The following is a 16100-nucleotide window of genomic DNA, read 5'->3' as shown; positions in this document are numbered from 1 at the left end:
TATCTCCAGCAGGGACAGAGTGAGTGTGTGTGTGTGTGTGTGTGTGTGTGTGTGTGTGTGTGTGTGTGTGTGTGTGTGTGTGTGTGTGTGTGTGTGTGTGTGCAGCTGTTGCTCTCCCTCCCTGCAGGCGGTTTGGCTTCTGCAGCTGATCGTAGTTTGGCAGACGCTCAGAAACTCTCCGACAGCCAGGAAGTGTGTGTGAGTGTGTGTGTCCTTGTGAAGGTAACGTAGGCAGCAGCTCGACATGAATCGTCTTCTGGTGAGCTCAGCTCTTCTTCTCAAGTTTTTCTGTCTTGTGATCGGTTTGAGGTGAACTTTGACCCGGTTAGAGGCAGAGCGGGGGGGCGGCAGAGATTTGATCCGAGCCGGAGCTCCGGCTGCAGGTTCTACCTCAGACACACACCTGCCACTCACCTGCTGGCCGAGTGCAGCGCCGCACGTCCGCCATGACGGCAGCCTGCAGCCTGCGGCGCGGCGCGGCGCGGCGCGGCAGACTCACAGGGAAACATTCTGCTGGATTCATTTTCTGCCTGATGATGAAATATTTCATGTTTTTCTCCGTATTTGTTCAAATTCTGGCCATTTTTTAATAAACATTTAAACGGCAGCAGGACGGCTCCAGGACTTAGCCTGTCCCATTCCTCCTCCTCCTCTTCCTCCGTCTGTGTCACGGCGTGGACAGAACCAGAACCGGTCCGCACTCCAGGGAACCCTCAGTCAGCAGAGAGGTTCATGACCCTCCCCCCAGGACTGCTACAGGTCAAAGGTCATGGAAAAGCTAGCTAGCAGCTCTGCAGACCCCCCACATGCTGGACATGAACCGCTTAGAGCTCCACCTCCAGTTTTCTGGAAAACTTTCACAAAAAAGCAGAAACAGCTTCAGAGGAAATTATTTTCTGCTCTTGCAGAATTCACCTGAACCGGATTGTCTTTCTGCCCCGGTTCTGGTTCTGCAGCTCTGACCCGGTCCAGAAACTTCAGAGTTAACACTGTTAATTTTTGTCTCTTGTTTTCAGATCAAAGTTCATCATAAATCCTTTGAAGTAAAAAGTTTTCATCTGGAATCTCTGATTAAGATTTCATAGAAAAAAGTAAATTTATTTCTAAAGATCTTTTTCTGAATTTCTCCACCCTAATGACCTTTAACCTTGTGAGACCCAGTCGGTCTGGTTCTGGTTCTGGTCAGCTGATGACCCCCAGCTAAACTTTCTGCTGTTTTGTTTGTTTGGACCTTCAGGACGAGTTCTGCTCTCTGATTGGTTCTGGTGTCATGTTACTGTGACGGGATTGGCTCTGGTGTAGGAAGTCCCGCCCCCAGCTGTCCAGTCTGACCTTCCTGTGAACAGAGAGACATTCAGGTTCTTAAAGAGACAGTGCAGGTTTTGCTCCAGCTTGGCCTAGTCAAAGCCCAGCTCTCTTCAGGACTGGACTTTGACTAGGCCACTGCAGCACCATTACTTTGTTTATTTAACCCGTTCAGTTTAGTTCTAGATCCAGATTAGATCCGATCTGGAAATAATATCTAAACAGGACGGGAAGAAACGATCCGATAGAACCAGAACCAGAACCAGAATGGATTAGAACTCTGTCTGGCTTGGATGAATCCAGAAGCAGAACCGGAGCTCAGATTACTCCCGAATAAATAATCTGGATTATCATTTCATTTCTGTTCCAGATTATCCTGAAGGGAAAACAAAGGAGGAAAAAATGACAAAAACACAGAAAAAATATTTTCATTTTCTCAAAACTACAGACAGAAACAGGAACATCCTGATCGATCCGTCTCTATTGATCAGCTCTGATTGGTCCCTGGTTATTGATCAGCTATTGGAGAACCTGCAGAACATTTTGCATGCTTAGGAAAAGCTGATTAGTGCGGCTGAACCTGGAGTCTCTGCAGCTGATTCTGTTTCCTTCTGGAGTTTTTTCTTGTTTTCCTTCATCTCTTCAGAAGCTCGGCAGATTTGACCTGGTACCGGTTCTGTTTCCAGAACGTTCCTGTGGCGGCCGTCCGGGCCTTCAGCAGCTCCAGCAGGAACCTGAAGAACAAAGTTCCTGAGGCGCAGAAACTCTTCCAGGTGAGACTCCGGCGGCCGACCCGACAACAGAACCGTCAGAACAACAGTAACTGATCTGATCCGTTTAACCGGGTCGGATCGAGAGAAACCAGCCGGTTCAGATACCTGAGTGACACTTTTCCACCTGGAGTTCAGAAACTCCGGTTGGACAGACGAGGCTCCTAAACTACCAGTTGCCATGGTGATCAGGTCTACTGGTTGCCATGGAGAGGGAGATGCTGCTTTTCCGGCCCTCCTCACTGTATGCAGAATTATATTGACTCATTTCTGGATCTGGAAAAATGTAGCTTTAGTTTTGCTGTCAACCGATTTCAAAACTCGATTATTCGGATTAATCTCGACGATTAACTTTGCAAAGTTCAAATGTAAATATGAACATTTTCAAAAAACGTTTTATTGTCTCAGAAGAAACCTGGAAACCTGGAAACCTGGAAACGAAGTTTTTCAGGTTTTTATGTTCAGGAAGGTTTGAAAGAGTCACTTTGTTTGAAACGTTGAGTTAGAATATTAACTGCTGTGCTTCAGTGGAGGGATAATTAATCCAATATCAATAACTACGTTTTACCTTAGTTTTGTCTGCACTTTGTTTGAAAGCTACGTTTTCTGCTGTGACCTCAGTGACCTGCAGGAGGCGCTGTCGGGTCGACATGCAGTTGGATTCTTCTGTATTATTTAACATTAACACGTTCATAGCTCTAAATGAAATCTAAACTCTGAACATGAATTTTAAACTTTTGACCCGTCTTTAGCAGGAAGTTGACCAATCGTGTCGCAGTCTGTCGTCCTCTCTGATTGGCTGGAGCTCGTCTCAGACAGGAAGTCTGCTCTGCTTCAGCTTTCTGGGCTGCTTGAACTAAAAACATGTCAGAAATGAAGAAATATCTTCTAATCACCACCTGATGTCCCCCTGTGGTTTCCATGGTTACAGGAAGACAACGGGCTGCCGGTCCATATCAAGGGCGGAACCAGCGATGTTCTGCTGTACCGGGCCACCATGTTGCTGACTGCCGCAGGTAAGAGCCGATCGTTTCAACAAGTCGCATCAACAGACTAAACAAAGTTTCAAAAAATAAAATTATATTAAACAAAAGTTAAAATGTTAGTGGTTGTTTGGTGATGGTTTTGTTTTCTGATCAATCGATTACTAAACTAATCATTGGCAGCAGAAGATGTGATGTGTTCATGAACATGATCTGGACCTTATCGGGTTTGACCAGAACCAGTCTGAAGGTCACACGGTTGGGTCGGAGCGGAGCGGCCTCCTGGCCAGCAGGGGTCACTGTCCGGCAGCATCCCAGTGGAGGTTGCTATGACAACCACCTTTCTGAGCACTGCTGCAGATCGCCAATAATTTTGGTTATTTAAAGAGAAAGAAAGATCGAGACTCATATTTAAAGTCATATTTTCACCATGTCACTCGTTTTATTAATGTCGGTTTTAAACTCGCTGAGGATCAGGAAGCAGCCAGATTCTTCTTCTACTCATGTCTGTTCCCTGCAGGAACCTGCTACTCCCTCTACTGGCTGCTTGTTGCCTCCATGCCTAATAAGAAGGAATGAGATTATCTGCAACGCAGAAACGCAGCAACGCAGCAACGCTAAACTGAAACCTTCATCTCTGATGCTCGTTTGAAAGCAGGAGGAAATAAAGTTGCTCAGTTTCTCTGTGTCTGTTTGGGGTTTTTTCAGTCAGCAGGAAAACTTTTAATCAACCAGAGGAAAAACTCAAATTTCAAACTCCTAGAAATTTATCAAAGTTCTTTGCTCTACAAGCCACAAAAACCCTTAACATGGCCGACTAAAGTCAAAAGATATGAGTCAGTAGTTCAGCTAAATAATGAAATTGAATAAAAGTGAGAAGTCTTATAAAAGTTGTTTCTTTGCATATTTTGTAGCATTAGCCCAGAAGCCAAGGCTGGAAAAGTTTGGAAACCTTTAAACAATCAGGAATAGATTTTGGATCATGTGACAGGAAGTCCAGTTAGGATCATAAACTTCCTGTAAAAGAGCTGCTGGAGGATTCTTCCTGTTAGCAGCGAGTTTTTCCTCTCCACTGTGGCCACATGCATGCTGGGGATGAGAGCTTGCTATAAAGTCAACAGCACACTGCAAGTGACTTTCTGCTGTTGCCCCCTGCTGGTCAGGAGGAGTGAATGCTGAAAGTCAAAGACTGCAATCCTTAGAAACTTTAATATGCATAATTCTTTGATCTACAATTCATTAGCTAGCATCAGATGGAATCTGTTCATGATGAACTGGAATGATTGTTTTGTGAAGTTGATTTGCTGCTGTTTTAATGAACTGACTTCAGAATCAGAACTGGATGGAGCTCAGTGATGTAAACACAACATGCTGTTAGCTGAATCTACATGCTGTAGGTCTTTGTGACAGATTTCACTTTGCTTCACATCTTTAGATGATTTTCACCCTTAATGAGTAGAAACGTACCAACTTCTGATTCATTTCTACATCCGGACCATAAATCATCTTTCTCCCAAATGTTCATGTTTTTTTCCAACTCAGAGCCTGTTACATTTTAAATCAACGCAAAGCAAAGTTTAAAATAAATATTTAAGTGCATCATCGTAGTGAAAGCCATAATTCACCACTTGTTGCAATAAATCTGTTTGGCTTCATGTCAGACAACAATTCTACACTCTGCAGGAGAAAACGCATAAAAATAGTTTGAAGTTGTTTTGATCATTTCACAGCATTAAGAAAAAGGAAATAATGATGTTAAAATAAATACATTTAACTATGATTTTATTTACTAGGAGATTTTCTGGCGGCAGGTTTGTCTTTAAAAACAAATCTTTTATGAAATATAAAAGATTTTTCTCTCAGCCACTTTGTTTTCAGACATTTTGGTTTAAAATCATATTTAAATCTGCAGATATTGCTGGAAATGAGAGCAGATGGCTGATGTTCTGATTAAAGGATGGAAACTCAGAGCAGAGAAAAACATTCAGAGATTTTTATCTCACAGCTCCAGAAGCTGCTCTGATCACTAAAACAAGAACATTTAGCTTTTTATTTCATGTCTTACTGATATTTTAAACTCCCTGATTCTTTAGCAGAGGAATTTGTCCCACTGCACTGATGGGGCCCGTTCTGTCTGGACTTTATTGGTCTTATTACGGCAGCAAACACAGATGAATAAAGTGTAGGTTAATGACAGTAGAATATTTTTAGCCTACAAAAATAAAAGGTAACATAAAAGCGAAGTGATGCTATGTGACCCGAACCCGGTTCTAAAGTCCAGTGAAGGTCAGTTGAGCAGCAGCAGCTCCGGCCTCAGACTTCCTCATTCTCCCTTTTTTTAATTAATGTGTTTCTTAAACATTGTACTTTATATAAAACTCATAGTCCCACATCAGAGGAAATTCATTACAATTTGGGAATTTTTATGAACATAAACAAAACATTTGAAAATGATAAAGTTCTAGTTCTTTTGCTGGAAGAACCACATGCAGCTGCAGTCCAGGGCAAATTCAACCCGATGCCCACTGACGGGGTCTCCTCAGCCAGAAAGCAGGGGCCTCAGCTCCCCATTGGCTCAGATTTCAGCATCATTTCCTCCAGCTCACCCTGCCAGCCGTTCATCACTCCAACCACTTCCTGCTCTCTGCTGCTGGCCACGCCCTCCTGCGTTTACCACGTTTCCTCCCATCATGTCTCTACGCCAGCAGCCCAGGAACCTCCTGGAGTCCATCAGAGGTTCTGCTCCAGGTGGTCAGAGGTCAGAGAGGATTGATGATCTTAATGTTCATGATCAGATCTACAGACAGCATGAACACAAGATGTATGATTGCTGTAAAAATCTAGTTTGGTTCCTCTGATGAAAGCTGATCCTGAGTCTGTTTCGTTCCGTTTCAGCGTCTCAGACTGCGTTGATCATCAGACTGGTTGTCACCCTGCTGGTTCTGCTGGGACCGGTTCTGGTCCTCTACTTCAAGGTACTGCATGCATCATGCATGATGTGTTCAGGTAGGAAAGTTGTTGTATTGAAGCTGAAGCATCCTCTAGCAGACCAGGAGAAGCCAGATGTCTGGACTGTCATGAGGCTGAAGCGGACTGCGGTCCGGAGGAACCGGATCAGGATCTTCATTTCACATCCAGACCAGGAAGCAAAGGCCCAGTCCAGACTGTTGCTGTCTGCTTTTAGTGTTACTGATTCCAAAACTGATCCTGCACTAATGTAATCCTGATCTGTCTGATTTTGTGACCAAACACATACAGTACAGTTGATTGAGTGTTTGGAGGGCTCCCCCTAGTGGTGACTGACCGTGTTGGCAGGATGTCTTTGTTTCTGCTGCTGGTCTCAATCAGGTCTGGATGAAACTTCTGACTCTGAACTGATTCAGTTTCAATAAAAACCAAGCAGAAAATGAACTGCAACGATGTGTCTGCGTTCACTGTGTGGATTCCTGCCAGCCACCAGGAGGGGGCGCTGCTTCACCCATTATGCATGAATAATGACAAGTCTATACAATGATAACTCTGTTACACTTTCTGACTTCAGATAACATGTTTCCAGTTTTCCAGTTTCTTTGGGACTCTGGATATCTATATCTATCTATCTATCTATCTATCTATCTATCTATCTATCTATCTATCTATCTATATAAATATACTGTATATATATATATATATATATATATATATATATATATATATATATATATATATATATATATATATATATATATATATATATATATAATGAGTGAAGTTTTCCTTCATCCTGTCCATCTCTTGATGGAAAACGTCGTGGAGCCTTTTGGACCGGGATCCTGTTCAGAACCCTGCAGAACTGAGTGCTGAAGGAGTCCAGCAGGAACCTGCTGAGGGGAAATATTTCAACATGATGGAAGGAAACAGAAAGGAATTGTAAAGTTCAGGAAACAAAATTTAATTGTTCTTTATTGTGAATGTAAGAGAAAATAGTTATTATTGGAAAATTAAAAAAGGTAAGAATAGAAGAAGAAATGAAAACACAAATTAAAGAAATAGTCAAGCACAGAGTTTTCATGGAAGCAGCAGTAACCTGAGACATGAGGAGGACCACAGGCACAAACTGGCACAAACTGGCACAAACTGGCACAAACTGGCACAAAGCAGCAAAGACCAATTATTTACTTTGTTATTTTTCATTTGTTGGTTAAATATTTTTAGGCGGATCCTGTCCTACACACTCCGCTACAGCAGGCGGCGGTGTGCACCTCAAGGCGCCATTCTGCTCCTCCATTAAACACAAAGAAGCTGCCCAAGACGAAGAAGATGGAGAAGAAGGAGCGCCGTCCTCCGTGTTTTCTCGGGTTTCTGTCCACGGAGCAGCAGCGGGAGAGTTAATAAAGCTGTAAGACAGAAACAGCAGCAGTTGGTGAACTCTGGAAAGAAGAGAAACGGTTTGAGGCTCAGCTGGAACTGCTCAGTAACTGTTAAAGGAAAGTTTGGAGAGAGAAAAGCTAGCAGAGATGTGGAGGCAGCAGGTCAGACAGCGACTGGATGCAGCAGAGGAGCAGGACGTGGATTATAATCCCCTGGACCGGCTGCACAGATTAGGTCTGTATGCTTCTATCAGCTCTGGATGTTTAGCAGCAGCTTTACGCACCCAGAGAGCAAAGCTAAGCTTCTCAGCTCTGCTGGAATGATACGTCAGTGCGGCCGCCATGTTGTGAGTGGCAGACTGGAACCCAGCAGAAGAAGTTGCCGTGATCTTTTAACATAAAATCAGCTTCAGCCCACTTACATTCCAGAGATCTGAAATGATCTTATGGCTCTTTCTCTGATTCGGTGCATTTTGTGTCTCAGGTTTATCTCAAAGATTTTTATATAATGCAAACCACATTTTTTGAGAAAATCAAGAAATGGAAATATCCATGTGTCTTGGTAATATAACAAGCAAATATATTTTATAAATTATGTTTGGATAAATTTTATGGGTTGTTGAAGCGTAGAGGTCAGATAAAGAGCATGACCAACAGCGTCTTCACAGGTCTGTCCAACAAATCAATCAAACAGCTGCAGCTGATCCAGATGCTGCTGCTGGCGTTCTGACTAAAACCAGGAAGATAGAGCACATAACACCAGTTTTAAAGTCCCTCCACTGGCTCCCTGTAGCTCAAAGAATAGACTTTAAAATACTGATGTTAGTTTATAAATCACTGAACGGCTTAGCACCACAATACATTAAAGATCTGCTGTTGTTGTATCAACCTTCCAGACCTCTCAGATTCTGGTTCTGGTTCTGCTCTGCATCCCCAGAACCAGAACCAAACGAGGAGAAGCAGCTTTCAGCATCTATGCACCTCAAATTTGGAACAAACTTCCAGAAAACTGTAAAACAGCTGAAACACTGACTTCCTTTAAATCTCGACTAAAAACCCACCTGTTTAAAATTGTATTTGAAACGTAATCAATTACAAATTTATTGATGGAACTTGACTTAACGCTTTGTTTTGATTATTGATTCTATATTGCTTTGTGTTTCTGTGTTTGTAATGATGTAAAGCACTTTGAAATGCCTTGCTGCTGAAATGGGCTATACAAATAACATTTGATTGATTAGATTTTTTTGACCCCACTGACCAGCGTTAATTTTTTAATGAATATAAAACAAATAAAAATAGCCAGTAACTGCAAGTTATTTCTACTAATATAAACATTTTAGAAGACTTTAACCTAAATAAAATAAATATGAGAAAAACACATGAATTATTTATAAAACACACTTTTTAATCATGTCCCTCCAGTTTTGTTCAACCCCATAACAACATACCAATTCATGAAAAGCACTTTTACATCAAGTTGCCATATTCTACTTATCAGTCTAATTATTATGATTTGGAATCAAATAAAATATATTTACAATTAGTTATTTTAATCAAAGGACAGGTGATCTCAAAGGAACTGGAAGAATTAGTTTAATTATGTTATAGAGTTTTAGTCAAATTGCCCCGATGAATTTAAAACAACCTAAGTAACAGGAGTTGGTAATACTGTTTGGGATTTTATGCATAAAGTGGGGAAACATATTTTCTTGGAGGTTCAGAGAATCCTGCAGTGACCAAAAACACTTTTTTTTTTTGTGGTATATTTTTATGTAACCTGAGATCCCAAAATGTACCGAATTCAGAGAATCACCTTTATGACAGGATATATTATTAATTAATGAAGATGCATATAAAAATATATTGTCTAGGAAAAGTACTATTTGAGATTAACTCTATTTGAGATAACTCTAATTACATAAATACTAAATTACATTAGATTTACTGTTAAGTTAAATCTAACTTAAAGGTTAGATTAAGTTAACTTTTAGGTTAGATTACAATCAAACGTTGAATGGAGCATTTTGAAAATGACGCCATTAAAGACATTTTGATCAGTCAACATGTAACTGAAGGTATGAAACTGTTCTTCACATTTTTCAGAATATTAATTCTTATATCTTAAATTACCATTCAGGATAGTCATATGGTGACTTTGTCTAGTCAAAACATATTTTTTGGTATCTGGAATATAATTACAGTGTCAGAGAAAAGCGATTTTATGTAGAAACTGCCTTCCATACGATGGAGTTGATGGTATAAACACTGACTTTGACGTTCACTTCATAATGTCTGAATTTATATCCAATTATACAAAAAGCTTTATTACTTCTGGTTTTGCTTCCAATCAGATGTCAAACTAATTATAGATTATAAATCTGAACTTTTCACACACAGTTAGTTTAACTTTAGGTCTGAATTAGATTCACTGGGAACTTATGAAATGCTGCTGACTGTTCAATCTCAGTTTGTGTGTTAGTTTATTGTTGCTGCTATTGTCCAGCAAGACTTAGAAATTGAGTCAAAATATGTTTTTGATGAGCCATTGTTTTTTCATCACTAGTGTTTCAAATACAGATAAAAGCTGTAAAATTCTTCTGTTGAAGAATCTGATGAGCTCCAACTCTGTTTCTCTGAGCTGAGTGTGTTTCTCACACTGCAGCCTGAAGGGACCCAAATCCGATTTCATGTCAAATCAGATTTTTTTGCCGTGGTCGTTGTGACTTCCAGATAGATGCAACCTGTATGGTTCTGCAGTGTGAACGGGCAACGACCTGAACGTCTCCCGCCTGCACAGTAGAGGGCGCAATAGCGTCAGCTTTCTCAGTGTTCTGCCAACCGCCATAAAAAGAAGAAGTGCTCAGTGTTTGCAGAAGTAAACATGGATGCTAACGGTGGAGCTTAGCTTACACCGGTGAAGTTGTTGTCCGACCGGAGCAGCAAATGAACAATTTAATCCTCATGTAGTCCGCCATGGTTTTTGTTTTTCTTCCCGTTTGCCGCGTATTAGGATGTGACGTTTGTGGCGTATCAGTGACGTTCAGGTTGGAAGAACTGGACGTTCGGTCGCGTTTGAATCGGATATGTATTAGATACCCACGTGGCCGGGTCGCATTCGAAAAGAACCAGAACTGTGCCGCTCAGACTGTCATGAAAAGATCGGATACAGGTCGCATTACGTCAAATTAATCCGAATTGGGTCACTTCAGGCTGCAGTGTGAACGCAGCCCAACTGAAGTTTTACATACATTTTTAAACAAGTACTGATTTTTGTGAGTATTAAAACATAGTTAATTAAGGCAGGTGGTTTATGTTCATACAAAAACCAAATCCAGGCCAGAAGAGGCCATGTTGGTCAAAAAACAGAACCGATCCCAAGACGGAGCTCTGAGGAACACCAGGTGTGACAGGAAGTTACTTATTCTGGAAGGAATTAACTGACGCAGCCAGAAAGATGCAATTAAAACCATTTCAACGGTTTGTTAGATTTACCAACAATGGATGTCGTGAGAAAAGGTTCTAAAAGGTCCAGTTGGGTCCAGGAGCGTCCAGAACCGGCTGCAGCTAGAAGGTCTTTAAGTGGACCTCCTGCCTATCCATGGATTCCTTTTAAAACCATAACTCCAAATGATTGGTGGAAAATCTGCATATTCTGAAAAACCTATTAGCATTGCTAGCTGAGCAGCTAAGGCCTGGTGATTACAAAGCAGCCAATCCAAGAGCGCCACTTATTATCCCTGCTGCTGATTGGCTGAAGCCCCAGTGGAGGAAAGGCTGACTGTAGATGTTAGCTCCTGTAGTGCTGAGATGATTTCTACTGTACATGTTGATGCATACAGAGTACATTTTGTGTTTCAACTATTTAAAATGTGGCGCTTCAGTGTTTTGAACCCCTGTAAAAACCAGCAGAGGACAGAAACCAGACTGAAATATATCTTGGTTATTATTACAGGCAGCACAGAAGCTCCGCCCACAAACACACTGCACTGTGTGTACGGCGCCAAAAGAACCAGGCTTAATCATAATAACATATTTAACTGAAATGTGAGACTTGAGACATGCAGGTGGTTCTGCTCTGTGGTGTAACTGGACCCGTAGGCCTGTGGCGATAAACGATAAATCAATTAATCGTACGATAAATTAAAACTATCGACCTCATTTTAATTATCGGCATTATCGTCTCTTCCAGCCTTTTTCTCTTTCTGTTAATGACACTGAATGAAAAAAGGCTAAACTCCAGTGCTCTCCACTGACCTCTGACCTCATTTCCTTAGTGTAAAGCTCAGCGCAGACGATACGATCTTAGAGCTGTCGGCCGATTGTCGGCCCATTTTGAAAACCTGACAGACCACACATTAGCCGACAGAAATCCTAGGTATAACGGTTCCATCGGGTTCGGTCCTGCCGTGTGGTGTCCAACAATGGGCACAAAATAATGGCTACAAGTTCAGTGAACTAATTTTAAAACCAGGCATTAATTAATGCTTTACTACAATCTACCTGCAATGCATGTGGCTAGTGTCAGTGTAAAGTCCTGACTGAATGAAAATCATTAGAACCTGTTTACGTCACGTTAACGAAGAACAGCTGAAAAGTTACCGGGTTTATCAACTGCGGTAGCAATTTAGCTCCAACTCCTCCTCTTGTCATTTCTATATTCTTTGCATGTTGAATAAACATTAATGTTGTTTCCACATATCATCTCCAATGTCGGCTGGACTTCGGGTTGCCCGTGTCAGCTGTTTGGGATTCCCCGACGTAATTTCCCCTCAGAAAACACTGAGGAGAATCCGCGCTGTCTGATTGGCTGCCTGTCACATTCAACAGGTTGAGTTAAGATCCCAGTCGGGGAAAACCCCTGATTTAGATCAGTGCGGCAACGACGATCTACCGTAACACACCACACAATCTTAGAAAGACCAACTTTCTAAGATTGTCATAAGGGGAAAAATAGGAGCAAAAAATCATGTAGTGTGAACTATTGCATCAGGTAGTCGATGTGCCCATCTTCTCTATTTAAATCTAATTATTACTGAAGGGCAACATAATATACAGACTTCATAATCTGCACTCTTGGTTGAATGCAGTATTTATTTCCACTTTGGCTTTATGTTGTTTAGTTTTTATCAAGTACATTTTTTGTTAATGGAGACTGAGAATCCATTTTATTTTTGGTTGTTTAGTTTATTTTGTTTATCAGCTCCAGTGTTAAATATTATTTTGAAAATAAAGTGTATCTATCTTTGGCAGGAAATCGCATCATTATTACGTCATTTCCATTAAATCAGTGTAAAAAGGTCTTCAGACAATATTATCGTTTATCGCAATAATTTTTGAGACAATTAATTGCTCAGCAAAATTTGCTATCGTGACAGGCCTATGTACCCGCTTTATGTATCGATTCATTTTAATTCAGTGAAGTTTAGAAACTTCAGTCTGAACCCAAACTGGACCGGCCTGATGACAAGCAGGTGTTTTCATGGCGCTGCTCCTGTGTTCCAGTGTTCCCTGAAGATGTTCAGAAACTGCTGGTTAAAGAAGAACAGAGTCCTGACCTGGACCCAGAGGACCCAGAGGACCCAGAGGACCCGGAGGACCCGGAGGACCCGGAGGACCAGGAAGACCAGGAGGACCCGGGGGACCCGCTGCCCATCCACATAAAGGAGGAGGAGGAGGAGCGCTGGATCGGTCCGGAGGACAACGCCAGCAGGTTTCCAGTCATCAAAGTTATCGTTAAGAGTGAGGATGAGGAAGATGATCCTCTGTTGTCACGGCTTCATGAAGACCAGATGGAGAACGGAGACGTTCCCAGCAGCAGCTCAGCGGAGCAGATGAAAGCAGAGACGGATGCAGAGGATGGCAGAGGAGCAGAACCCAGCAGGATTCATGCCGACTCCTCCAACTCTTCAGAGACTGAGGTCAGCGATGAAGAGGATGATGGTGTGGCGCATCCTGACTCCCAGCTGAACCTCATGAGCAAAGAGTGGAAGGAGAGCGGCGCTCCAGAGTCCCGGAGTGGAAGCGCCGTGACAGTGAAGTGTTTCATATGTGATGACTGTGGGAAAACCTTTAAAAAGAAACATTACCTCAACGAGCACATCAGGAGCCACACGGGGGAGAGACCGTTTGGCTGTCCCGTCTGCGGACAGAGGTTCAGTCTGAAGAAATGTCTGAACGTTCACGTGAGGAACCACTCTGGGGAGAAACCGTTCTGTTGTGACGTCTGCGGACAGAGGTTCAGCCTGAAGAGAACGCTGAACGATCACCAGAGAATCCACACGGGGGAGAAACCGTTCAGTTGTGATGTTTGTGGGCAGAGTTTCAGCCTGAAGAAGACTTTAAATGACCACCAGAGAATCCACACGGGGCAGAAACCGTTCAGCTGCGACGTCTGCGGGCAGACCTTCAGCCTGAAGACCACTTTAAACAGACACATCCAGATCCACACCGGACAGAAAGCGTTTCGCTGTGACCTCTGTGGACAAAGGTTCAGACAGAAATCCACTTTGAACCGACACATGACGATCCACACAGGACAGGAGACCTATCCCTGTGAGGTCTGTGAACAGAAATTTGAGCGAAAGACTCATCTAAACATTCACATGAGAGTCCATGCAGGACAGCAGGCGTTCTGCTGCGACGTCTGTGGACAGAGGTTTGACCGCAAGTCCAACCTGAACATCCACCAGAGGATCCACACCGGGCAGAAACCGTACTGCTGCGGCTTCTGTGGCCAAAGGTTTGGCAGGAAGTCCAATTTGAACCGACACATGAGGATCCACACAGGGGAGAAATCCTTCTGCTGTGAGTTCTGCGAACAAAGGTTCAGCCTGAAGACGAGCTTAAACGACCACCTGAGGATCCACACGGGAGAGAAACCTTTCTTCTGTGACATCTGTGGTCAGAGATTCCGACAAAAGTCGACTTTAAATATTCACATGAAGATCCACACCAGGCAGAAGTAAAGTTCTGCTTGTGAGGAATCAGCTGGCTGACGGACGGAGCTGCTCACAGCCAGAGGTGGTTCTGGTGTGGGAACGGTCCGTCCTCCAGGTCCGGCATCCTGCGGGCTCCTGGTTTCTCACAGCTGAATCAAGTGATGGTTCATCAGCAGAACCTCAGAGGAAGTTGAACCGTTTCAGCAGAAACATGTAAAACACGCTGGACACCCTGCAGTCCTACAACACATGATTCTTTATTATCAGAGGAATATTTCTAGCTATAAATTCTGATATTATCGTCTAGCTGCTGTTGAGAGCCATGGTGGGTGAAGACGTTCCCACAGAGTTTGTGGGAACTTCATGTCCTTTGATTTCAACATGTCTTCATTTCTAAAACCCTCTGGAGTTTCAACCGTCGGGTTTCTCTGCAGAACATGCAGAGAAAACATTTTTTCACTAAAAACTTAAACTATGAATGTGATGATGATGTTTGTAAGTTTTTTATCTTTGCTCATGAATGAATCTCTGGTGCATGAAATGGTTTTGCTAAAGTCTTAGTTTAGGAAAAGTTAAAGAATATATGAGAAATGATGTCAAGGAAAACTAACCGTCCAGACAGAAAGTTAATAATTACGTTTGTCCTCATTCTGTTTTCTGAAGACAATAACAAAGGAGCTGAAATATTCTGAGGGAATAAATCTGTTCTGTAAAGGAGTTCTGGGTTTTGTCTTTTATAAACGATCAAATAAAGTTTGATCTTCCGAAGTGGTCCAGTTGAGAGGGAGCGATGACTAACCAGCTGATCATCCAAGTTGTTTAACTGTCAGTAATGATCTGCTAACCAAACGTTGAAACGTTGAGCCAAAGCAGAAGAAGCAACATGGCAGCAGGAAGGTTTTCCTCCACAGCAGCTTCACCAGAGACGGAGCCCAAGTCCTCCCATGGTCCGGTGAGTTTTTACATCCCGGATCTTCTCAAAGATTCTGCTCCTTACTGAACACCACCGGGGGACTAGGAAGCTAACTGCTGGTTAGCTAGGCTATTTACTCCACTATCAGCTCAGTAACATTAATGGGCAGATGCCTCAACTCCACTGAGCGACTCGGTTTGGGTCGGTATAATATTTTAGGATCTGCTGTATTCAGGAAAACGTTTGCCCCTCCAGTTGGACGCCTAACATGGCATCAGTGCTGCGAAGACAAACATAACACACTGGTGTCTCCGCTTCTCTCCAGCCGTGACATTTTTCTGTCCCCAGTGAAAGACCGGTGCTGTGAGAAGCCAGTACCTCCACCGTAACCAGACTGACCCGTTGACCTGTGGACCCACACACAGTGTGTGCTGCACCGACCGGGCAGCACACACTGGCATCGCGCTTCACACCACGGGGGCCAAACTCCAGTCCCTCAGGGGCCTTTAACCGCCGGTTGATTGTCTCTGTTGCTGGTAGAAACTGGTCTGTTTTCAGTCCCTGCTTCTGCGTTGCCTCGGTAACTGGCCGCACCTGCTCAGGTAAAACCGAGTAATGAGCTTCACAACAAACTGTTTCAAACCAAACATTTATTTTATAATGAAGCCAAAAACAACAGCAGGTATTGACATGTTTACTTTAGCAGAAGTTTTAGTGACAGGCGTAAATAAACCGTCACTAAAACACTGTGACCGACTCACCGCACCGTTCAGTTAAAGGCCTGCAGGTCAACGCTGTGACCGACTCACCGCACCGTTCAGTTAAAGGCCTGCAGGTCA

At 42.8% G+C, this 16100-nt stretch overlaps 2 protein-coding genes across 2 annotated transcripts; both read left to right on the top strand.

Annotated features, from left to right (window-relative positions):
* Positions 1 to 74: 74 nt before the first annotated feature.
* Positions 75 to 3744, top strand: cox7a1 (cytochrome c oxidase subunit 7A1). Its single transcript, XM_028045369.1, has 4 exons — positions 75 to 259; positions 1992 to 2078; positions 3007 to 3091; positions 3579 to 3744. Exons 1-4 carry the CDS (start codon positions 245 to 247, stop codon positions 3635 to 3637), a joined length of 246 nt encoding a protein of 81 aa, XP_027901170.1. The 5' UTR covers positions 75 to 244; the 3' UTR covers positions 3638 to 3744.
* A 3069-nt stretch (positions 3745 to 6813) lies between these two features.
* Positions 6814 to 15065, top strand: LOC114161727 (zinc finger protein OZF-like). The gene is made up of 2 exons (XM_028045271.1): positions 6814 to 7642; positions 12913 to 15065. Exons 1-2 carry the CDS (start codon positions 7555 to 7557, stop codon positions 14373 to 14375), a joined length of 1551 nt encoding a protein of 516 aa, XP_027901072.1. The 5' UTR covers positions 6814 to 7554; the 3' UTR covers positions 14376 to 15065.
* The last annotated feature ends 1035 nt before the right edge of the window (positions 15066 to 16100 follow it).

This window comes from Xiphophorus couchianus, chromosome 18, assembly GCF_001444195.1.
Source record: "Xiphophorus couchianus chromosome 18, X_couchianus-1.0, whole genome shotgun sequence".
Lineage (NCBI taxonomy): Eukaryota > Metazoa > Chordata > Actinopteri > Cyprinodontiformes > Poeciliidae > Xiphophorus > Xiphophorus couchianus.
This window is presented reverse-complemented; position numbering and strand designations above follow the sequence as displayed.